At 47.0% G+C, this 24,761-nt stretch overlaps 2 protein-coding genes and 1 pseudogene across 5 annotated transcripts in view; 2 read left to right on the top strand and 1 right to left on the bottom strand.

The window, feature by feature from the left end:
- The window catches only part of LOC308579472 (uncharacterized protein), a 268,291-nt gene that overhangs the window by 125,608 nt on the left and 117,922 nt on the right, over positions 1–24,761 (top strand). The window lies entirely within an intron of this gene.
- Positions 2,068–8,086, top strand: LOC308579470 (coiled-coil domain-containing protein 27-like). Its single transcript, XM_081214002.1, has 5 exons — positions 2,068–2,194; positions 4,028–4,105; positions 5,100–5,312; positions 7,620–7,724; positions 7,845–8,086. Exons 1-5 carry the CDS (start codon positions 2,183–2,185, stop codon positions 7,971–7,973), a joined length of 537 nt encoding a protein of 178 aa, XP_081070128.1. The 5' UTR covers positions 2,068–2,182; the 3' UTR covers positions 7,974–8,086.
- LOC308579463 (disintegrin and metalloproteinase domain-containing protein 21 pseudogene) lies at positions 14,829–17,424 on the bottom strand (annotated as a pseudogene). Its single transcript has one exon. The product of its transcript is annotated as a disintegrin and metalloproteinase domain-containing protein 21 pseudogene (transcript).

The following is a 24,761-nucleotide window of genomic DNA, read 5'->3' as shown; positions in this document are numbered from 1 at the left end:
GTAGGTTCTCTATCGGTAGAAGAAAATAGCAGAGACCAACCAGAGAATATTGAGAAGCAGAGCAGCTAGTAAGCCTGATCTTTATTAACTGTTGTAAGAGGGTGCTCCCCCACACGCAGGAGAGAGGAGGAGGACTCCGAGCCATGCATGCAAGCCCTTATACAGTGGTGCCTCGCAAGACGAAATTAATTCGTTCCGCAAGTCTCTTCGTCTTGCAGTTCTTTCGTCTTGCGATGCACGGTTTCCCATAGGAATGCATTGAAAATCAATTAATGCGTTCCTAGGGAAACCGCCTTCAGACCAGGTCCGGGGACACTCTGTCCCCGGACCTCTTGTGAAGGCTGGGGGGGGGGGACAAGGGCTTTTCTTCCCACCCCCAGCATTTAAAAAAACCCCGGGACAGCGGAGGACTTCTCCGCTGTCCGGGCGATCTTAAAATGCTGGCGGGTGGCATTTTAAAATCGCCCCGGGACAGCGGAGGACTTCTCCGCTGTCCGGGGCGATTAAAAAGCCCCTGGGAAGGCAGGCAGGGGGGACAAAGACTTTTGCCCCCCGCCAGCCTTCAGAAGAGGTCCTGGACCTCTTCTGAAGGCGGGGCGGGGGGCGAAAGTCTTTGCTCCCCCCGCCTGCCTTCAAAAGCCCTCCGGGACAGGCAGGCAGGGGGGAGCAAAGACTTTTGCCCCCCGCCTGCCTTCAGAAGGTGTTCCCTCCCCCCCCCGCCCGGCTTCGGAGCACCGGGAGAAGCGATCTCCCCGCAGCCCCTTGCTTCAAAAGAGAAGACCCGCTGTCCCCGGGGCAAGCTTCGTTTTGCGAAGCAAGCCCATAGGGAAATTCGTCTTGCGAGGCAACTCGAAAATGAGAAAACCTTTCGTTTTGCGAGTTTTTCGTCTCGCGAGGCGTTCGTCTTGCGGGGTACCACTGTATAGACATTTTAAATTGTCCGCCCCGGAGTCCAAGACCTCCCCTAGAAACATCATACATACATCATAGAAGGGGTGTAGCCCAAGGACACCCCCCCCCCGATACATCATTCCTACATCACAGAAAAGGCTGCCTACAACAGAAATCAGAGTGTGTTGTTTTTACCTTGTGTGCCAGGTCACTTGACTGGATTACCTGGGGAGCCTGGCCATTCTTTTGTAATGATAGTACTTCATTCCTGAGCCAGGTCACAGGCTCACCCTATTCACACCTTAAATGTGCCCTTAAGGCAGGATTTGCATGGACAGAGACAATGGGGTGGTTTCTGCATTTCCTTCGACCTTGTAGAGAAATATTGGAGGTGACTGAAAGAGTCAACATGACTTTAGGACTTTTCCTCTGCGTTTTGGACATGTGGTTTATATATTTCTATATGTGTTTGCTTGGTACAATGGGGTCACAAAGAGGTGGACACGACTAAACGACTAAACAACAACAACATATATATATATATATATGAGCTTTCGTGTGCATGCACACGAAAGTATCTGAAGAAGTGTGCATGCACACGAAAGCTCATACCAAGAACTAACTTAGTTGGTCTTTAAGGTGCTACTGGAAGGAATTTTTTTATTTTTTTATTTTGATTGTAGGCACTGATTGAAATGGAACTAAGGTGAGGCCACTGAGAAACAAGAGGGAGTTGTGAGCATGCTCAGTGGAACCCTGAGGTTAGTTGAAATGCAAAACAATCATTTTGGAATCCTAAGCGGGTGACCTCCTCAAGAGCCCAATGAGAGCTGAGCGTGCCCAGCAACCATGGATTGCTGAGTGTTGGTTGGAAAAAGAAAAGGAAACCAGGGAATGGGGAATGGAATGGAGTTTCCTGGGATTGGGCATGGTAGCCCATTGGAAAAAGAAAAGAAAACCAGGGCACAGGGAATGGAATGGAGTTTCCTGGGATTGGGATTGGTTGTCCATTGGACGAGAGCATGCCTGCAAGAAGGCAAAAACAAAATAGCAACATTGGTTTGCAGGTCCCTCTCTTGTTAATTCAGAGGGTTCATGCTAGTGGAGAGTTTCTGGCGATCCATCCTGGGTGGTCTCGATCACATTCACAGGCTTTTCTTTTGACTCCCTAGGCGCGATATCTTCCGTGCAAAGGCAGCTATCCTTTCAGGCATCCCAGCTCAGGAAAGCTCATGCAGAACGAGAATCATTGCAGAAGGAGCTGAGGGAGCGGGGAGCTCAGCTGGAAGCCATGTCTAATAAAGTATGTTGATTGGGGGGTTTACACAGTTCTGCTGGGTTTGGATTGCGGGGAAGGCTGAGAATTCTTTAAATTTTTTAAGGCGTGCTCTTAAATAGCTGAATGCATGAGATGGTGAGGAGGGGGCCGTTTCTCAGTGGTTGAGCACCTGCTTTCTGTAAGGAAGGTCTCCACTCCAGGACACTTTTAAAGATGTAGGGAATTCAAATTAATTTGATGTGAATTTGTTACAAATTAAGAATCGAATGGAAAACAACTACGGAGTGGGAATGATTAAGTTTTTTATATACACATATGGAGGGAAATGAAGGTTTTGTTTCAGAAATAATAATTAATGGGTTAATGTGGATTGATAAACGGATGAGCAATCCTCACTTCATAACATTGGAAATGTTAACTAGTGTACAAGCAGGAATTGACAAATGAATGGACAAGTACAAAAGGGGGAAATTGTGAATTAGAGATAATTATGAAATATAAGCAGCAATAAGGGTTAATTATTGGTACATCTGGGAAGCCATTATTTATTTATTTTTTAAAAAGTTGTACAGTGATACCTCGGGTTATGAACTTAATTCGTTCTGTACCATGGAAAGCATAGTGGTCCATTTAGTTCAACATCCTCTGCTCACAGCAGCCAATCCGATGCCCACGGGAAGCCTGAGTGAAAGCAATACTCTCCGCACCTGTGAACAGGACTGGTTGATATACTGATATACAGTGGTACCTTGGGTTAAGTACTTAATTCATTCCGGAGGTCCGTTCTTAAGCTGAAACTGTTCTTAACCTGAGGTACCACTTTAGCTAATGGGGCCTCCCACTGCTGCTGTGCAATTTCTGTTCTTATCCTGAAGCAAAGTTCTTAACCCGAGGTACTATTTCTGAGTTAGCAGAGTCTGTAACCTGAAGCATCTGTAACCCGAGGTACCACTGTTTTAAAGTTGTTTAATTCATCATGGATTTGTAAAAATAGATAAAAATTAACTGGAGAAAGAGAAGGTATCCAGTTCAATCCCCGCTATCTCCAGATAAGGATTTGGAACAGCCTCCTCTCTGAAACCCTGGGCAGCCACTGGCATTCATGCAGCCAATCCTGAGCTAGTTGGACTCAGCATAAGATCACTTCCTAGGTCCCTGAGAGGGCTGAGAGAATGGATTGCTCCCTCTACATGTTTCTAGCAGGTTTGCTGCTAAGATCTTCATGGCCTGATGGTGAGATGGCAGGTCTGTGGCTGGCTGGAGGTTCACGTGGCACTTGGAGGAAGTTGCCATGGCTTAGTGGTAGTGCATCCGCTTTGCAAGCAGAATTCTCCTGGGTTCCATCCCCAGCATCTCCAGGCAGTGCCGGAAAGGTCCCCAGCCCGAGATCCTGCAGAGCTGCTGGCAGATGGGAGTAGACCGAAGGACGTCCCAAGGGCCCTGCTCTTGCATCAGGCCGGTGGTCCATTTTGTCCAGCACCCTGTTCTCCCAGGGGCCCAAATCACCAGAGCACTCCTTCCCTCCTGGGGTTCCCAGCAACTGGTCTTCCAGTAGCATTCCTGCCTCCCAACTACGGAGGCAGAGCATGGCCATTGTGGCTAGGATCCATTGACAGCCTTCTCCATGAATTGGTCTCACCCTAAACCATGGGTTGGCAGCCATCGCTACCTCCTGGGGGAGCGAATTCTGCAGTTTCAGTCATCAAGGCAATACTGAGTTAGATGCAGCTGTGCTCTGGCTGAGTCTCAGGAAGCTGCTTCCTGTCTTCTTACGGGCTGTACCTTCCAGCTGGGATTTCCGCCGGGCCGTGAACATACTCAAGGGAGCCCTTTCTCATGCTTGCCTTTTTATTTTAGTTTAGCAACTTGAGAGAGGAGAGGAAGCACGAAGAAATGATGGGCTCCATCGAGAGAGAGAATTACAGTCTCAGGCAGGTGAGTTGCTGCTCCCTGCCAGTAGGGAGGGCGAAGATCTCAGTTTTGGTTTCTCTCATTTTTCCCGGTCTTCTCCACATTTCCACATCAGTTTGCATTTTTTGTGTGTGTCGGGGGTGGCGGGGAGTCCTCATGAACTTCCTCAGCATTTCCGTTTGAATTTTTTTCCTAATATGTCCATTGTTGCATGCATTTTCCTCTAATTTGAGGCATTTAAAAATTATATTTCCCCATATATATGCATTTGCAGGTGCGCTGCACCCTAGCGTATGCATTTCCCCCCACACCTTACCTGTCTGGGGAACTGCACTGGAAAATTTTGGGGAAGTGTGAATTTCAGTGGCTGGACTGTGCTTCAGTTCATTTCTTGTTGCAGAAAGTGCAAATCAGGTGGCTTTGCCACTAAATGCAAACTGAATCCACAAAGCAGGTTCCTAAGTTCTAATTGTGGGTCTCCAATGTGGTGCCCATGGGCACCAGTGTGCTTGCCTGTAATTCCTAAGGCACCTGCAAAAGAGGCTGAGCTTTTCGTGCGCCATTCCTGTTTCTACAGCCTCAGCCTCTCTTACATTCAAGCCATTATTCTGTTTTGATTTTTGCTTTATGAATTACTACCTTTCTATCCCACTTGTCCTCCAAGGTGCTGTATACGTGTCTCCCTCTCTCCACTTTTTTCCTACCTTTGAGGTAGGTTAGACTGAGAGATAATGATTGGCCCAAGCTGTCCCACGACAGCAGCCATCTTCTGATATGCCGTGCCCCCACAGCAGCCATTTGGCACTCTCCTCTCACATTTCAATTATTGTTGCACACAGTGTTTGGCTGGAGAAAAATTCGGCGCAGTGTGGATTTTCAAAGGATAGCTGCGTTTCGGTTTGTTTATTAGTCCGGGAACTGCAAATTAGGTAGTTTCCCATTAGAAAGCAGACCAAATCAAAACCTCCATCCTTACTCTTAGTTACCAGTTCTATCTTTCTCCTCTCCTGCCACGCAGGACCTCGCTGATCTGGAATCTAAACTAACTGACAAGAGCCAGATGATGGATGACTTGCAGAGCAACGTCAACCGGCTCCAGGCCGAGCTGTTACTGAATCAGCACCATGTTGGGAACGAGCTGAGCCGGCAGAACGACCTGCAGAGGCAGCTGGAGATCTTGCAGCGGGCAGAGGTGCAAACCAGAGTCACTCTGGTGACCATCAGTACCAGGGTAATCTTCTCCACAGATCGCAGGGCTTCTTCAACCACTACTACCACCCCTGTTCTTGCTATGATGTCCTTGTTATTACCGTTATTACCATTTGCATTTCTTATCAACCCTTCACCACAGCAGTGCAAAAATATGCTACTAAACTCAGTTAAAACAAAGGCTGTTGGTCCATCTAGCTGAGTATTGTCTACACCAGGGCTTCCCAAACTTGGATCTCCAGCTGTTTTTGAACTACAGTCCCCATCATCTCTGACCACTGGTCCTGCTAGCTAGATATGATGGGAGCTGTTGTCCAAAAACAGCTGGAGACCCAAGTTTGGGAAACCCTGGTTTATGTTGACTGGCAGAGGCTCTCCAGGAGTTTTGTGCCCAGTGCAACCTGCCAGGGATTGAACCCAAGACCTTCTCTCTTTAATGCATGCTTGCATGCTTACATGCATATGCGCATGTCATGTTATGAATGTACGTTTATGTCTACACACAGGCCCAAAGTATTTTCACTAGTACCTCAGGAACAGAACTGAATTCTGTCGGTCTGCAAAACGGCAGCAGCTCCCAGAGTCTGGTGGTTGGTGCCCATTGGAGCTGGTGGGGAGGCAGGACGTGGCACCAGAGCCAGCGACAGCTGCAGCCACTGCCAGTGGCAAGCAGAGCCAGATCTAGTTTTGACTGCATCCTCCTTTCTGCGACACAAGGGCAACGCTAGGGCTAAGGAGAAGGAATTGGACAGCCAGGGCCATCCACAGGGCTGGATGTAAGCAAGAAGGCAGGCAGGCAGGTGGGGGGGGGTGAGCTGCTTATTGTGGGGCTGTACCCCATTTGCCCCTCTTCTGCTTCCCAGAGTTCCTTGGGGTAAGCCATGCTATTTTAAATGGATAAAAATCTGAATTGAAGTTTCTAGTGCTCTTTGAAAGATGGAAACAAATCAAAAATTTGAAAATGGCATGAAACATGGCTCTTGCAAATGAGTAACCGAGAATCCTGGCCGCTTCCAGAATGTCCCTGTTTCAGGGGTGCGATTCAGTCACGTGCTGGGAAATCCAGATTGTGCAACTCAGGTGGATTTGGTGTTCTTGTGCAATAAACCCACTTCCGGGGGGAAACCCACTTCTCCCCGCCCCTGTGTTGAGTTTTAAAAATAAATAATCCTACAATTGGAATAGGGGGAGACTATGTATATGAACCGAAAGGGGAGGAGAAGTGGGGCGCGCGCGCAGGGGGGGGGGTTCTCGAGCACAAATCAAGACAATGGATCTTCTGCGCTGGAAGAGGCCGCAGATCTCAAACAAAAGCTTGATGAACGGAACAGACAAAAACGCAAAGTTCCATTCAGGGCTCCCCTTTGCCACGTCGTCTCACAGTTTGGAAGATAGCAGCTCTCCAAATTAATAGTCCTCTTTGAATAGGCGGGGCCTGAGCGTTCCACCAATTTAGGCCTCCTGCCGGGATGTGATGTGGCTCCACCTTCCTCAAGGTGGTTCTGCTTTTAAATATTTTCCACCGTCACCATGAGGACTAGCGACTTCTTTTCGTAAAATATAAAATCGCTGTTCCTTGCTCTCGTGAGACTGTGTGGTTTTAATTCGAAAAGGGTGTTCCGTGTATTTGATTCCTATTAAAGAGAGTTACTTTATATATAGTCAATATAGGCACAGAGTTAATTTTTTAAACATTTTCTAATGGTGGTGTGCCTCGAGATTTTTTTCATGAAACAAGTGTGCCTTTGCCCAAAAAAGGTTGGGAAACACTGGAATAAGCAATGGTCCTACTCGGAATCTTTGTGCACGTGTATCAGGACGAATGTAGACTGGTTGCCTGGGAGAGACCTCTGCCTCACTGCATTAGCTTTGATTCTAAGGAATGAAATTCTCTAATTTTTGAACTAAGGCACTGTCCACTTCATTCCCCCGCCCTTCTTTTCACTGAAAGTTTGAAAGGTTTCGTTTTTTTATATATATAAATTTTTATTGGTTTTACAAAGTTTTTTTTAAAAAAATACAAACATTTAAAAAGACATACAAACACATATAATTACATGACCTTTTTTTCATAAACCTTGTTTCTCGGACTCCCCCATACCTCCCCTTTCTGCATCCCAATGTCCAAAATTTTCCAGCAACTTCCAAGTTAGTTCTGTCAAACATATGTCTTATTGATCTTTCCTTCAGTCTAGTCTTATATCGCTGTAACCCTTTCCTTCTCAAAACCTTGATATTTTAACATTCATCAAGTTTATAATAATCCTTAAGATACATTTTAAATTTCTTCCATTCTTCTTCCGCCGTCTCCTTCCCCTGGTCGCGAAAGTTTGAAAGGTTTCGGAGAAGAATCATCCAGGCAACTTACAGCACCCCTGGCATCAAGTTTCCCCAGGCCGAACTCACAGACGATGAAGTTTTAGAGTCCTTACAGGTAAAAGTAACCATGTGGAAGTCAGATTGTCACTGTGGCTGCAATGCAGAAGCGGGATGAGGGAATGGAATAGCTGCCTCCATTTCTAACAGAAAGCTCCTCTGTGGATCTGTCTTCCAGAAAATAATAACAGAGCGTCTAGACTTTTACCAGTTGCTGAAACAGAAAGGGGTGAAAGTCCCAGCTCTGGGCGCCGCCGAACCACTCCCTCCAATCACTACCTCTAAGAAAAAGACTTCCAGCAGATAGAGAATTGAAAGCTAAAGTCTCTCCTCTTCACATTCTTTCCTAACTGGGGCTTGATCCATTCTTGGTCATCTTTTATAATTCCTTTTCCTGACTCCAATTAAATGATTGCACTTCATGTTTCGTTTTTCTCTCTGACCCACTTGCCGCTTCCTCTTATCTGCAAGAAACCTGCTCCTCCTAGTGGTGGAAGTTGCTCATCATTTGCATTACCACCGAAGCAGTCATGTCATATCGTCACAATACAGCTTGAAGACTCAGCAGTAGCAACTACTTCCAAAACCACGTTATTTAATCTTATTGCTAGGGGCCTCGTACCTCGTGTTGTGCAGGAATTCTAAGACACACACACAAAAAAAAATCAGTGCAGTTTTTAAATCAGTGGTTGAAATCAGTGCAGGGTTCATTCCTCCATTGTGATTCCAAAGGTGTCTGGCTGTATCCAGACATGGAAGAAAACTTGCTCCTTGATCTCAGGAACCATCGTGCCAAATTTGTGACAGTACCTTAAGAGGTGGCTAAATGAACAGACAAGCAACTTTCCAAAATATATAGCAGTCTGCATTCATGGCATAACCTTGTGGCAAGAAATTCTGTAAGTTTTAACTGTGCATCAATCTGACGCAAGTGTAAAAATTGCTCAGGAGTAACTGTTCAGATGAGATATATTTATAGGGTTGTATCCAGTTAAATCCTAATCGGAGCAGACCCACTGAAACGAATGGATCTCCCACCCTTGACATTGATGGAATAAATATCAATAGGAGGCCAGGTCATTATCTGTGTTCAGTAAGGCACAAATAAATGCACATTTGCTCTATTCCGTGACAAGAAACACACATTTCAGCCTTCCGGATTCTTAATTGGTGCCCAGATCCAAACATCAACAAAAACCACTGCCACCCCACTTGGGAACCCTCATGCAAAGTTTGATGGCAATATCTCAGGAGGCGGTATGAACTCATGCCAAAAAATGGGTGAAGTCACACCCAAAATGTTTCAGTACGCTATGGTAATTCCAAATGGCGCCTGGAGTTCAAACATCAATGCATGCCTCATCTTAGAAACCTTCGTCCCAAGGTTGGCAATGGTATCTCGAGAGGTGGCCAAACCTATCCCAGAAAACGGGAAAAGTCACGCCAAAGTGATGTTTCGTTCTGCCACCTTGAATCAAAATGGCGCACAGCATCCAAGCATTAATGTAGACGGCTGTCCCCACCTCTGAACAAACTACATTTCCTTTGTTGTTTTGAAAATAAATTATATTAAATAATAAAATTATTAATAAATTTTAATAAATATCTTTTTTAAAAAACTGCATTTCCTTGGATTCCTGGGGAGAGAAACTGTGATTGTTTTAAATGATATAATACTGCTTTAAAGGTTTAGCACAGCTGGGACCTAGGAAATGAGTGATGTTTTAATTTCTCCTGGGATTTGGGGGCAGATACAAATTTGGTGTGACCTGGGTATGGCCTAGAAAGAGTCTCAAGGGCCATACAGAGAGGCCTGGGGAAGGAGGGGCGCTGTGTCTTGGGTCTGAGATTACCCATCCCTGGAATAGATCCAGTTAGCCGGAAGTCTTCCTGCACCTGCTTTAGGGTCCACGATCAGCTCAAGCCTGCCTGGGGCCTCCCCTTTGCCCCACGTGAACAAGGTGCCCTGCTAAGGGGATCACTTGCACATCACCCAAAAGGAGGAAAGGGATTTGCCAGGAAAGGGAGGGCACAGATTTGCGTATACTTTTCATAGGCTAATTGATATGAATAGACGATAGACCAGGGCCAAATGAAGAGGCCCCGAGGCCTGAAAAGATTATGGTGCACACACACACACACACACCCGCAATTGGAGTTCAAGATATCAACAACATTAAACTGTGAAATGAAAATTTCACATAAAAAGGGTGGATTTATTGCAACGCATGGCAGGATCTGATTTCCTTGCGTTGTTTCGATCTGCGTCAGTAGGATCGCTAACGATCTCCCGCTGTCATGGGAGCTGCCTCCATTAAGGCAGACCGGAACCAGGAGCCTGTCCCACAGGATCTCCTAGAACATTGCTTGAAAACTGCCGCTCTGCAGCACGGAACGAGGAACTCTGGCCCACAATCGGAAGCCCCCTGGAATCCCGGAAGCAGAACCTTCGAGATCATTTGAACTGAAACGGACCTTCTCTGTTCCTGGACGCTGGGCCTGGTGCTTCCTGCCTGCAGATCCCAGAGACATAGCAATACCTGCCTGCAGACCCACAGACGTGCCGCCAACACCGTCCTGCTAATCCTGCCCGCAGCCGGCAAGATGCGAGCTAACCAGAAAGGAGGGGTTTAACTGAAAATGCCAGTGAGCCTCCTGGCTTCTCTGCTCTGCCTCATCACCACACAGGTCCTAAGTAAGATCCATGGTAAGACCCTTACGAGAAGGGCGGGGGACAAACGAAACCTAGAACCCCTTCTGTGACCGCCTTTGTAAAAAAAAAAAAAAAAAAAGGTTCTTAGATTTCATAGAATCAAAGAATTGGAAGGATCACTTAACCCAATCACCTGCAATGCAGGAAGCACAACTAACATTTCTTGCCTGCCCGTAAGGTCACAGGACTGCATTATTGCAATGTCAAAGGTAAAATATTAAAATCTGTTAAAAGCAATGCATGATCGAGGGTGGGTCCCAAAAGTGTGTATCTCAGGTGTTCAGCGTCCTGATGAAATCACCAGGAGACTTCAAATCAGCTAGTGCAGGAATGTCCAGCTTTTGTGTTAGTTGCCTCTCTTCATTTGGGGATAATTTGTGCCCGTTAGAACAGGGGGAGCAACATTTTTGGGGCTGAGGGCTATATTCCCTTGTGGATATTCAACCCCCTCTCTCTTCTGCGCCCATCCATTCATTCTGTCTCTCCTACACACACAAACTCAAGAGTGCGGAGGCTTTTCACCCCAAGGGCTGCATTCCCTTCTGGGTTGTTGTAAACAAAAATTGCCCTTTTCCCTTGTGGGGTATCCAAGAGCCCATATAGAGTCCTTACATAGGTTCCCTATTGGTAGGAGAGAATAACAGGCCAACCAGAGAATATTGAGAAGCAAAGCAGCTAGTAAACTTGATCTTTATTGAACTGTTGCAACAGGGTGCTCCTCTCACCCGCAGGAGAGAGGAGGAACCCAGAAAAATGGCGCGCAAGGCCTTATAAAGACTTTTGAAATTGCCACCCTGTAGATCAAGACCACCCCCAGAAAAATCATACATACATCACAGAAGGGGTGTAACCTAAGACCACCCCTCAGATACATCAGGCTATGAATAATATGATGATGATTCCCTGGAAGTACATTGAAGCTGTCAGCAATAAATTCTGGGATGCAGTCAAATCCAGATAAAGCCATAGCTTTGCAGGAACTTCCCAGCCGTAAGCTTGTCCTAAGTTTTTGTTTCCTTGACACAGAAGGAAAGCAACACCGAGATGTCTCGCCAAGTCACTGTTCTCGTGATTGGAGCTGGAAGTCGGGGAAGGAATTATTCCTCTTTTGCTCAGCAGTTTCCTGCACGCATGAAGGTAAGAGCAGCTCAGGGATCTTCTGGGGCTTGTGAACACACCCTTCTACTGATGTCAAAATAGCTCCAGGTGCAATGGACTTCAAACCAAACACTCCCTTACCTTTCCCGCCCCGACCTGGCCACAGTGATCCATGCAACAGTCATCTCCAGGCTTGACTACTGTAACTCGCTCTACGCGGGGCTGCCCTTGAAGCTGTCCCAGAAACTCCAGCGTGTACAGAATGCTGCAGCGAGGCTCCTCACAGCGTCTCTGCCATGGGAGCATATTCATCCAGTGCTTTTCAAGCTGCACTGGCTCCCGGTGGAGTACAGGGTCAGATTTAAGGTGCTGCTTTTGACCTTTAAAGCCCTTCACGGCCTAGGACCCTCGTACCTACGGGACCGCCTCGCCTGGTATGCCCCACGGAGAGCCTCAAGGTCCATAAATAACAACACCCTAGTGGTCCCAGGCCCTAAGGAAGTTAGATTGGCTTCAACCAGAGCCAGGGCCTTTTCAGCACTGGCCCCAACTTGGTGGAACGTTCTGTCTCATGAGACCAGGGCCCTGCAGGATCTGATCTCTTTCCGCAGGGCCTGTAAGACAGAGTTGTTCCGCCTGGCCTTTGGATTGGAGCCAATTTGATTCCCTCCGCCCCCTTTTTCTTTTTTCTTTTCCTTCTCCTGCAATGAGGCTCCATTTTAATATTTTAATGTTCCATTATTTTAATGTTGTATTTTATTTTTGTTTTTAAGTTGTAATCACTCATCTTGTTTTTATTATTGCTTGTAAGCCGCTCTGAGCCCGGCCTTGGCTGGGGAGGGCGGGGTATAAATAAAAAATTATTATTATTATTATTATTATTATTATTGATACTCAACCCCCCCCCCCCAGCAAATGCCCCATTTTTCTTCACTGTGATTTTTGCATAGTGCACACACCCACGCCAATGATTTGTAATTCATGCAATTCATGATTTTGCCAGGTCAAAAATTATGAAACCGCTATCACAATATGGACTTTAAACTGGTTTGGGACAATACAGTGGTACCTCAGGTTACATATGCTTCAGGTTACAGACGCCGCTAACCCAGAAATAGTACCTCAGGATAAGAACTTTGCTTCAGGATGAGAACAGAAATTGCGCGGCAGCGGTAGCGGGAGGCCCCATTAGCTAAAGTGGTGCTTCAGGTTAAGAACAGTTTCAGCTTAAGAACGGACCTCCGGAATGAATTAAGTACTTAACCCAAGGTACCACTGTATATCAATAGATCAGCCAGTCCTGTTCACAGGTGCGGAGAGTATTGCTTTCACTCAGGCTTCCCGTGGGCATCGGATTGGCTGCTGTGAGCAGAGGATGTTGAACTAAATGGACCACTATGCTTTCCATGGTACAGTCGTACCTCGGAAGTCGAACGGAATCTGTTTGGCTTCCAGAACGTTTGGAAACCAAAGTGGGGCTTCTGATTGGCTGCAGGAAGCTCCTGCAGCCAATCTGAAGCTGCAGAAGCCCCGTCGGACATTCGGCTTCCAAAAATTGTTCACAAACGGGAACACTCGCTTCCGGGTTTGCGGTGTTCAGGAGCCAAAACGTTCGAGAACTAAGCTGTATTGAAATAGCCTGCATTGGACCGCCATAGTCCAGCTATCTGCTTGCGAGATGCTGACAGCTTTCTCCCTTCGTTAGGTGATTGGTGTGGCAGACCCACATCCATTTGCGAGGAAGAGGCTCCAGAAAGCTCATGGCATTGACGAGGACAATGTGTTTGATGGTATGCAATTATTACTCTATATCTCTGCCCTGCCCTTGCTCCAAAACAGAGAGGGCCCCATCTGTGGTCTTCAGCGTAATTCAAGTAGGTGTGGAGAGGGGGGGAATTGAGAAAATTAACCACTATCAGGATGTAGCCTCTGGGTGTCAGAATTCTGGTGAAAATGAAAGAGGCAATTGCTAGTGTGGTGTAGTGGTTAAGAGCGATAGACTCGTAATCTGGGGAACCGCGTTCGTGTCTCCGCTCCTCCACCTGCAGCTGCTGGGTGACCTTGGGCCAGTCACACTTCTCTGAAGTCTCTCAGCCCCACTCACCTCACAGAGTGTTTGTTGTGGGGGAGGAAGGGAAAGGAGATTGTTAGCTGCTTTGAGACTCCTTCAGGTAGTGATAAAGTGGGATATCAAATCCAAACTCCTCCTCCTCTTCTTCTTCTTCTTCTTCTTCTTCTTCTTCTTCTTCTTCTTCTTGTATCTCCTCTTTCCTCCAAGGAGCTCCAGCTGTCTTCCCTCCTACTCCTCCCCACTTTATCCTTACAACAACCCTATGAGGTAGGTTAGGCAGAGATTCTGTGACTGGCCCAAGAGCCACCCTGTGAGCTCTCCCAGACCTAGTCCAGCTCTCTAACTACTGCGCTATCACTGACTCATACACACACCACACCAGTGTGTGTGTGTGTGTGTCTGTACGCTTGTACACACCGAGGGGGCCCTTTGAATACATTGCGAGTTGTGCACATCTCTGCATACTTACTTGGAAGCAAGTGCCACCCCTGCAATGGGACTCCCTCCTGGGCAAGTTCGAGCAGCCATATAAGCGTGCCTCTCTTCCATCATTTGCTCAGCCTAAGCTCCGTTTTGGCCAAGATGGTGTCCTCCAGCCGCTTTGACCCAAAACTGCCCTCAGCCCTGGCCATCCAATTGCAAGAAAAGAATCTTGTGCTCAGCTCCTGCTTGTGGGTTGACCACATGCCTCTCTTTGGCCACGGTAAGAAGATGGGGTTGGACTTGATGGCTCATTGGCCTGACTGGCAGGACTCTTCTCATGTTAGGTCTTGGCTGTTTCCCCCTGGATGAAAAGGGCGAGGGAGGGAAAGCCAAGTTTGTACCCATGGTTAATTGTTCCTAAATGCTAGTGAAATGACACTTAACGGTCCTTGAAGTTCTGAGTTAGTCACCCAACAAGGACAAACTGTTTTACAGCTGCTAGGTTACACAGCACGGAGTGAAACATTTGATTTCATTAAACTATTTCAGTGCATTCTTCTTCTTCTTTTTTTAAATATTTTATTCAATTTTCAAACATAAAATAGAAAATCACATAACAAACACGCGAAATTCTTTCACCAAAGAAATAACAAACGAGAAAGCATACAATTATACCAACAAACAATATAGAAAAGAAAAAAGAGGAAAAGAGAAAAAATAAAAAACACAACTGTTCATAACTTTTTTGTATACCTAACTGGACTTCCTCACATCTCCTTACCCTGCATTCTCTGTAATAAAAATGCCAGCAAATGATTACCTTGTTTTCAGTGCATTCTTCTTAAGGCTTTTGCAACTGGGGGAAAATGCAAATTTTATTAGAGCAAAGACCGTATTACAATTGCTCCTATTATAAGGACTATATACAGGGGGAATTTATTTCTGGGATGAGGGAGCATGTGCGCCGCCCCCGACATACGGCTGAACTACAGTTCCCATCAGCCACTGGCGCAGCATGGTCAACAGCCAGGGACGATGGGAACTGGAGTCCACTTGCCACCAACCTCTGCTTTATTATAGATGCTTTGGAGGGCAGTCGATGTCTTAACAGGAGGTCCAAGGATGCCTTGAAATGTCCACAAGCATTACTCTTTGGAATCTGTAGAGTTCAATCCTGCCTCTCCTTTGCAAGAGCGACAGGAATCAACTTTGTCAACATCTGGGCTGCTGCCTTGCAGATTCCCTTCAACCTGTGAGCTGGTGAATTGCCTAAACCATCCTGGTAGCTTCCACAGCCTTGGCACAATGAAAGTGATAGCGGCAAAAACCAGGACTCCTAGAGGGATCACTGTTTCAAAAGTTCGTTTCACGACTTTTGTGCTCCAGTTCTGCCTTGGAGACCCACCATCAATGCTTCCCCCGGACCCCCAAAACGTGCAGTTTGGAGGGGCCCAGCCGTTGTTGCAGTGGCAGTTATTGCGGTTGTTGCAAACACCTCTGTCACTGCACAGTTTATTGGGATCACACACTGCCTTCTTCCTGAAAATGCACGTCTGGTTCTTGCAGAGTTTCCCAGGGCCACATGGAGTGCCGTCAGGCACCATTCCGAGATCCACAAAATCTGTCCCGCCATGGTAGGCCACGCTCCAGCAGCCAGCACCAGCGCCTGACAACTCCGTGGGAGTCACGGTATAGTGTGGTATTGAAGGTACATCTCTGACATTGCTACACTGAATTCTCCCGCACTTTACGTCTTGAGGCTGGCATTTCACAAAAGTACTTCCTGTCCATTCCCTGCCACAGTTGCCATACTTATCCCCCACAGTATTCCGAGACTGAAAGCAGGATGCTGGAGCCGCTGTGGCTCCATAGCCAAAGATCCTGGCGCACAGGTAGTTGTGAGTCCAACACTGCTTGGCATAACAATAGGAATCGTATTTGCTACACGGCGTCCCGTCTTGCATGTACACATCATTGGGGCACCACTCAGATGTCCCACTACAGTACTCGGGAAGGTCACACTCATTGATCTCAATTCGACAAAGGTCTCCACTTGGACGGAAGTGACAGTTTTTACAACATGCCCCAGAAGAGCACTGTGCACCTGGCTTCAAGGTGCAGTCAGCGTTGCAGCAAAGATCCTGCCTGCACCTCTGCGTGCCGCCGCAGTCACATTCTTCTCCCTTATCCAACAATCCATTGCCACAATGCTTGATAGGTGGTATTTTTTGGGGCCTGTTGTCCAGGCAGTCCAGGTTCCCTTCCAGCACAAGTTCTGCATAAGTGTGAATGCTGCAGTTGCTGAACTCGTTCGTTTCTGCCTGGTACGAATGCATGACACAGGTTTTGTATCCTCCACAAACACAGTTGGATTCGTCGTGTTCAAGCCCCATGTGATGACCCAACTCATGGGACATGGCCCTTGAAAAGAGAATTGGATTCTTCTGCAAGTAGCTCAAAACCCCTGCAGAATAGCTTGGCCTGCAGATGGCATTACCGTATGACTTCCCGAGGGTGTGCTCGAACTCCTGGTGAGTGAGCAACAGGGCTGTGTCGTGCTTCATCCACTTCGCAAGACCGTTCACTCTCCAGCTGTTGAAATCATTCAGAAGCAACCCAACGTTATTTGTAACCTCGAAAGGGTTGCCTGTGTTCCAGATCTCCAGTCCAATCAGGACAATACTTGTGTGCAGCACCTGGAAGTGCACACCCATTATGTTAACTATGTCCAAAATAAGGTATGCCATCCTGGTTTCATTGGCACCTTCAAACTGAAACAGCTTCTCGTCCACAACAATGTACAGCTCAATGTATTTTGGGTGCCTTGGGTCACGCCGGGTCCCCCTTTCCGCCCTCAGTTCTTCTGCCTGACGCTTTGCAACTGGAGCTCTCATTCCACACATAGAAGGCTTTGGTTCGTTGATCAGGTAGAGAAGGTGCTGAAAAGCTGAAGAATTGTGGAAAGGCTCTATGCCATAATTTCTGTCTCTGATACTTAGGAATCCTGTCAAGCCAGAGCAGGTCTTAAGAACCACAAGCGAATTGGCTACGCCCTCCACATGCCCTTCGTGGTAGCATTCAACAGGGATGTAGGGATGACTTTCGATCCGTCTGCCCTGGGAACTGTATGTGAAGAGTGGGAGGTTTTTGACCAGGAAGTCATCCTTCCTGGGCTTCAAGTGAATGACGTAGTCCTTTCCTGATACATTGAGGATATAGGAAAGGTCATCCTTCTTGGCTTTCCCTCCAAAAAGCACCAACTGCCTTGGGGTGATCACTTCATACCACGTATACTCAGGAGCAGGAAATGAGCTGGTGGGAAGGAGGAACCCCAGCAAAATAACAGGATTCATCAACTGCAGAACCAACCATTTGTGGAGGCCACCGCTGCCACGTGCCATGATTTGCTTCCACTATTCACTATCCTTAAACAGCCTAGAGGAGAGAGGAGAGAAATTGAAATTCAAGTACAAGGAGAGAAATTTTTGATTGTAGGAATAGACTGGGCTTTCTGACTTAACATCCCCACCAATCATTAATTCTCAAGAGGCTATTTTAGACTTGTGCTCAAGAAAACACAAGGCAATTCCTGCCACTGCCACCATCTCTCTCTTGACAGTCGTCAACATCATTTGGTTGTGAGAGAGTTTAAAAAGGTGACGCGCCCACTGCTGTCTGGCATATGCAAATGGAGTTAGGGTAACCAAAACACAGGCCGTCCTTAAACCTTTGACTCTAAAGGCCTCCGCAACTTTAGGGCCTAGGCGCCACAAGTTTCTCTTCTCAGAAGCTGTTGTGGTCACCTTTCCGGGTGATAAGAAGGACCAAAAGGAGGAAGGGTGGACAGCAGAGAGAGGAAGATACCCCACTAATTATATTCCTCTAGTCCCAGGAATTCTCATTTAATCTTCTAAAGTGTATTTCCAGAGACTTCTAGATGACAAAGGAGACGACAAAGAGGGAGGAGGAACCACCATACCGGTTCAAATGTCCTCTCCTGTGGTGGGAAATTCCATGACCAGGCTAACGGTTTCTCATGCTTTTTTGAATGTGGACATTCCATCGGCTGAGGCAGGTGGGCATTGGAAGAGCACGGAAGACGGTAGAGAGCAGCTGTTTGCTATTCTCGATGTGGATCAGGAACCACTTATTGCTGGAATCCTGGCCAAGAGGGCTAACCTAGGCCACATTCACACTGTAAATAAATAAATAAATAAAATAAATAAATAAAATAAGTAAATAAAATAAATAAAATAAATAAAATAAAATAATAAAATAAAATAAAATAAAATTGCAAAATGCTGCGGGAATGTGGTCACTGCAAATTGGGAACCAGATTGGGTGTGTGTCCCCCTTACTTCAATGCCTCCCCCTCCCCACACCCAGAGCAAACCCAGAAATCTGTTCTGCAGAACCGAACAAAAATAGAAAGGGGGGGGGGGGGACGGAGAGAAAGTCAGCTCAGAGTATGCACCACCTGCTGGTGTTTTGCCATGCGTTGAAATTGGCAGGAGTCTTGTATTCCAGCATTTAAGCTCTGGTATTGTGAACAGGTTCCACGGCTGAGACCGGGCTTCCCATTTAAGCCCCTTTTAATTGGTTTCTAGAACCTTTAGTCTCTGAGAATGTGGACTCACCCAGGACTTGGCGTGCAATTCTGTGCTTAAAATAAATGAGTAAAAGCATTGGCCTGGCCTGCCCTCAAGACACAAGGCTGCCTGCGGCCGGCTGATTTGGTTTAGCAAAGGAACGTCTGCAAAGAGGTGCTGCTTTTATTACAGGTGTGGAACCGAGACTGAGAGATAAGCCAAAGGCACTTCAGGGGAGTTTGTGGAGAGTGAGATTTGAATGTGGAGCTGCCCCTTTGACTCAGTGCGCAGCCAGCCTGGACTGCTTTCTCAGAATGATCTCGGAAGCTAACAAAATTTTGTTAGCTAAAAATTGGGAACTACAAGATTTACCAACAGTGGAGGACTGGCAGATGAAGATGATGGAATTTTTGGAGCTGGCTGACCTAAGCGGAAGAATCCGTGATCAGAAGGAGGAGGAGTATCATAATGAATGAAAGAAATTTAAGGACTATTTAAATAAATATGTTAAGTTAATCTAAGTAGAACTACTTGTGAGTAACTGATTGGTCTAGGAGATAACTATGTTAAATTACATAATACTATGGATTGAAGTCAATATGGAAAGGAAGAAAGATGTTAAATGACTAAGTAATTATTATTGGAAAATAGGGTTGGAAAACTGCGACAATGAATAATTTGGAAACTCAGCTAGTGGGATTTGAGGAAGTCATGTAACAATGGTTCAAAAGTGGATATCTAACAGTTAAGATAAATGTTTGTTTGTCTGTTTTCTTTTTAATGTAATGTTTTCTTTTTTTTATTGTTATATAAATTTGGAAACTCAATAATTTTTTTGAAAAAACAAACAAGACCAGAACGATTTAGGAAGATTTTGGGTGCAACTCTCCTCCAAAAGGCCATTCCCCCCCCCCCGCCGCCACCTTTCTTCTTGGGCTGTCTTGACGTACCTCCTTGAACTCCTGGATCTGAGCCTGCTCAAACATGGAAAAGACGTTGGAGTTGGCACCTTCCGATCGCTTCTTGGCTTTCTTGGGAGACTTCGAGAGATGCAAGGGGGACAATTGTTATTCACGGGTGCCCCCTTAAGCCTTGGAGCTGCAGCAGGGCTGCAGCAGAGGTGGGAAGCAAAAGGAAGGTGCCGGCAGATTTTATCATTTATGTATATTATTCCATAGAATCAGAGCCGTCTTTCCCATAGGGCTTAGTGGTTTGCTTCTTTCCGTCTGTCCTGAATCTCCCAGCGTTCAGTCTCCTCTGCTTGCATTAAAAGACAAGGCAACCCCCTCCCAGCTCTTTTGGATTCAGATGCTTCACACACACACACACACACACACAAACACACACACACACACACACAGATGGAAAGCAAAGAGAATCCCTTTTCTGTGGCCCAAGCAAATGTTTTCTGTAAGTGAGAAACATAAAGAGACACTCGACCACATCATTTCCTTTCCCGACAAGTCCATTGACTGCTTTGTCCAGTGCCGGCAAACAATGGAGAATGGAGTCCATAGAAGTTGTGGCACAAAGGACTGTTGTTTGCGCGCGCACCCCCCCCCCCCAAGGAGATGGACAGTGCACTGCAAGTATATGCAGAATAGAATCATAGAATCATAGAATCCTAGAGTTGGAAGAGACCACAAGGGCCATCGAGTCCAACCCCCTGCCAAGCAGGAAACACCATCAGAGCACTCCTGACATATGGTTGTCAAGCCTCTGCTTAAAGACCTCCAAAGTAGGAGACTCCACCACACTCCTTGGCAGCAAATTCCACTGTCGAACAGCTCTTACTGTCAGGAAGTTCTTCCTAATGTTTAGGTGGAATCTTCTTTCTTGTAGTTTGGATCCATTGCTCCGTGTCCGCTTCTCTGGAGCAGCAGAAAACAACCTTTCTCCCTCCTCTATGTGACATCCTTTTATATATTTGAACATGGCTATCATATCACCCCTTAACCTCCTCTTCTCCAGGCTAAACTGGAGGGGGGAAGGCTCATCTTGGACGCTGTAATTGCAAAATAAAATGTAAATTGCAATAAATCGGAGACAATCTTTCATACGACCCTGACTCTCATCCTAATAAAGGTAAAGGGACCCCTGAAAGTTAAGTCCAGTCGCAAACGACTCTGGGGTTGCGGCGCTCATCTCGCTTTACTGGCCAAGGGATCTGGCGTTTATCCGCAAACAGTTTTTCTGGGTCATGTGGCCAGCATGACTAAGCCGCTTCTGGCGAAGCCAGAGCAGCACATGGAAACGCCGTTTACCTTCCCGCTGGAGTGGTACCTATTTATCTACTTGCACTTTGATGTGCTTTCGAACTGCTAGGTGGGCAGGAGCTGGGACTGAACAACAGGAGCTCACCCCATCGCGGGGCTTCGAACCGCCGACCTTCCAATCGGCAAGTCCAAGCAGCACAGTGGTTTAGACCACAAAGCCAAGGGACATGTACCCCTATAACAATTTAGCCTACATTATCGTGTAGCCCCTAACACAGCCCTGTATGACAGACCGGTATTATTATTAGCCCCATATTGTAGATGGGAAGACTGAGGCTCAACTAAGGCCTCCTAGTGAGTTTGCAGCAAAGGTGCCTGGCAAACTGGGGACTTTCCAGTTTATAGTTCAGTCTCTTGGCTCTTTTTATTTAGATGGTGTTTTGCACTGCAGTTCCCTCCATCCTCAGCCAGCCCATCTACTTGGGAAGGTTGATTCAGGGCTTGCCCACATTTGTGCATCATTTGCCTATTCATCCATCCCTTGAAATTAGATGGGAGTCCAGCAGACCAAACCTGCACATGCTTGCATTTGTGTATGGGGACCAACTTCTGTCTTTTCCTGTTCATACCAGGAGGCATTCCTCTTTTGTGGGACGTGGGTGGCACTGTGGGTTAAACCACAGAGCCTAGGACTTGCTGATCAGAAGGTCGGCGGTTTGAATCCCCACGACGGGGTGAGCTCCCGTTGCTCGGTCCCTGCTCCTGCCAACCTAGCAGTTCTAAGGCATGCCAGTGCAAGTAGATAAATAGGTACCGCTCCGGCGGGAAGGTAAACGGCGTTTCCGTGCGCTGCTCTGGTTTTCCAGAAGCGGCTTAGTCATGCTGGCCACATGTACGCCAGCTCCCTCGGCCAGTGGAGAGCCAGTGTGGTGTAGTGGTTAAGAGCGGTAGTCTCGTAATCTGCGGAACTGGGTTCGCGTCTCCGCTCCTCCACATGCAGCTGCTGGGTGACCTTGGGCCAGTAACACTTCTCTGAAGTCTCTCAGCCCCACTCACCTCACAGAGTGTTTGTTGTGGGGGAGGAAGGGAAAGGAGAATGTTAGCCGCTTTGAGTCTCCTTAAAGGGAGTGAAAGGCGGGATATCAAATCCAAACTCTTCTTCTTCTTCTTCTTCTTCAGTATAGCGAGATGAGCACCACAACCCCAGAGTGAGCCATGACTGGACCCAATGGTCAGGGGTCCCTTTACCTTTACCTTTTACTGCAGCCCACACCTGCACATGTTTGCATTTGTTTATGGGGACCAACTTCTGTCTTTTCCTGTTCACGGTAGAGAGCAGCTGTTTGCTATTCTCGATGTGGATCAGGAACCACTTATTGCTGGAATCCTGGCCAAAAGGGCTAACCTAGGCCACATTCATGTGGGATGTAAACACAGGAGCAGTCAATGACAACATTCCTAGAGTGTACATGTTAGAAACATGGGGAGGGATGTCTGTCCAGCAAGCAGGTAAACTTCCTGGGGACGGACTTCCTCCACATGTGACCAGAGGTGGGTGTGGCCTCACCTGTGCAGGTAATGAAGAAAAGCACAGGGCAGGCAGCCATCTCTCTCTCTCTCTCTGCCATCACCTTTCGAAGAAGCAGGATGCCCTCTTGGCTCTCAGCCAAGAGAGGAGAGGCCTATCTTCCTATAAGATAGATTCTAAGTGTATTTTACCTTTTTAAGCCTGTCTGCCGTCTGGGATCATATTGTGAACAGATCGTGAGTAAACTCTTTTATACTATTATAAAGACTGTGTTGTGTCTTGTATTTTAAGAGGGAACAAAGGGGAAATTACCAGAGTAATTATTATAGAGGTTCTAGCGAACCTGTGCACACGTTACCGTTGCGAACTTAAAGGGGAATGTCTATAAACTCTGCTGATATTTTGGGAACTTGTTAGCACAAGTTGGATAAGGATATAATTAGTCAATATATCCTCTCCTGCACCCCAGAACATTCCCACAATTCACACTGTGGGTTTAAAGGGGAATTGTGAAGGAAGAGTATACATGAGTAGCCAACTGTGACAGGGGGAAAGGTCAGGTGGGCTAAAGCTCAGAATGATCTCAGGCTTGCAAGAGAGGTGAAAGATAACCATACCGGTTCAAATGTCCTCTCCTGTGGTGGGAAATTCCATGAGCAGGCTAACGGTTTCTCATGCTTTTTTGAATGTGGACATTCCATCGGCTGAGGCAGGTGGGCATTGGAAGGGCATTGAGTGCCTTGGGTCACGCCGGGTCCCCCTTTCCGCCCTCAGTTCTTCTGCCTGACGCTTTGCAACTGGAGCTCTCATTCCACACATAGAAGGCTTTGGTTCGTTGATCAGGTAGAGAAGGTGCTGAAAAGCTGAAGAATCGTGGAAAGGCTCTATGCCATAATTTCTGTCTCTGATACTTAGGAATCCTGTCAAGCCAGAGCAGGTCTTAAGAACCACAAGCGAATTGGCTACGCCCTCCACATGCCCTTCGTGGTAGCATTCAACAGGGATGTAGGGATGACTTTCGATCCGTCTGCCCTGGGAACTGTATGTGAAGAGTGGGAGGTTTTTGACCAGGAAGTCATCCTTCCTGGGCTTCAAGTGAATGACGTAGTCCTTTCCTGATACATTGAGGATATAGGAAAGGTCATCCTTCTTGGCTTTCCCTTCAAAAAGCACCAACTGCCTTGGGGTGATCACTTCATACCACGTATACTCAGGAGCAGGAAATGAGCTGGTGGGAAGGAGGAACCCCAGCAAAATAACAGGATTCGTCAACTGCAGAACCAACCATTTGTGGAGGCCACCGCTGCCACGTGCCATGATTTGCTTCCACTATTCACTATCCTTAAACAGCCTAGAGTAGAGAGGAGACAGACTGGGCTTTCTGACTTAACATTCCCACCAATCATTAATTCTCAAGAGGCTTTTTTAGACTTGTCAGCGTGCTCAAGAAAACACAAGGCAATTCCTGCCACTGCCACCATCTCTCTCTTGACAGTCATCAACATCATTTGGTTGTGAAAGAGTTTAAAAAGGTGACGCGCCCTCTGCTGTCTGGCATATGCAAATGGAGTTAGGGTAACCAAAACACTGTCCGTCCTTAAACCTTTGACTCTAAAGGCCTCCGCAATTTTAGGGCCTAGGCGCCACAAGTTTCTCTTCTCAGAAGCTGTTGTGGTCACCTTTCCGGGTGATAAGAAGGACCAAAAGGAGGAAGGGTGGACAGCAGAGAGAGGAAGATACCCCACTAATTATATTCCTCTAGTCCCAGGAATTCTCATTTAATCTTCTAAAGTGTATTTCCAGAGACTTCTAGATGACAAAGGAGACGACAAAGAGGGAGGAGGAACCACCATACCGGTTCAAATGTCCTCTCCTGTGGTGGGAATTTCCATGACCAGGCTTTTTTGAATGTGAACATTCCATCGGCTGAGGCAGGTGGGCATTGGAAGAGCACGGAACACGGTAGAGAGCAGCTGTTTGCTATTCTCGATGTGGATCAGGACCCACTTATTGCTGGAATCCTGGCCAAGAGGGCTAACCTAGGCCACATTCACACTGTGGGTTTAAAGGGGAATTGTGAAGGAAGAGTATACATGAGTAGCCAACTGTGACAGGGGGAAAGGTCAGGCGGGCTAAAGCTCAGAATGATCTCAGGCTTGCAAGAGAGGTGAAAGATAATAAAGCCACTTCCGAACTGAAGAGGAGGTGGGGTTGCGGGCTCACAGCCCCCGCAAGAATGAGGGAATCCTCACGCGTATCATCTCCCTGCCTAGCCAATTGGCTGGTCGGGGGTGTGTGTGTGTGGCCTGGGCTATTTATGCCCGGCGCGCCCGAGGACCGCCCTCTCTTCGCCTCTCCAGCTGATAGCCAATAGGCCTCAGCCAATACCGCTCAATTCCTACAATCAATAAAGTTGTGGCTGTTTTCGCCCATTAACCTTAAATACCGCGTCATGTG

Source organism: Podarcis bocagei, assembly GCF_964188305.1.
Source record: "Podarcis bocagei genome assembly, contig: HAP1_SCAFFOLD_44, whole genome shotgun sequence".
Classification (NCBI taxonomy): Eukaryota; Metazoa; Chordata; class Lepidosauria; order Squamata; family Lacertidae; genus Podarcis; species Podarcis bocagei.
The sequence above is the reverse complement of the archived record's forward strand: the minus strand, read 5'-3'. Positions and strand labels throughout refer to the sequence as shown.

Excerpts from the sequence above, each read along its gene's own strand:
- LOC308579470 (XM_081214002.1), top strand. Across the intron at positions 4,106-5,099 it reads AGAATTACAGTCTCAGGCAG|GACCTCGCTGATCTGGAATC; the intron begins GTGAGTTGCTGC and ends CCTGCCACGCAG. Across the intron at positions 5,313-7,619 it reads TGGTGACCATCAGTACCAGG|TTTGAAAGGTTTCGGAGAAG; the intron begins GTAATCTTCTCC and ends TGGTCGCGAAAG.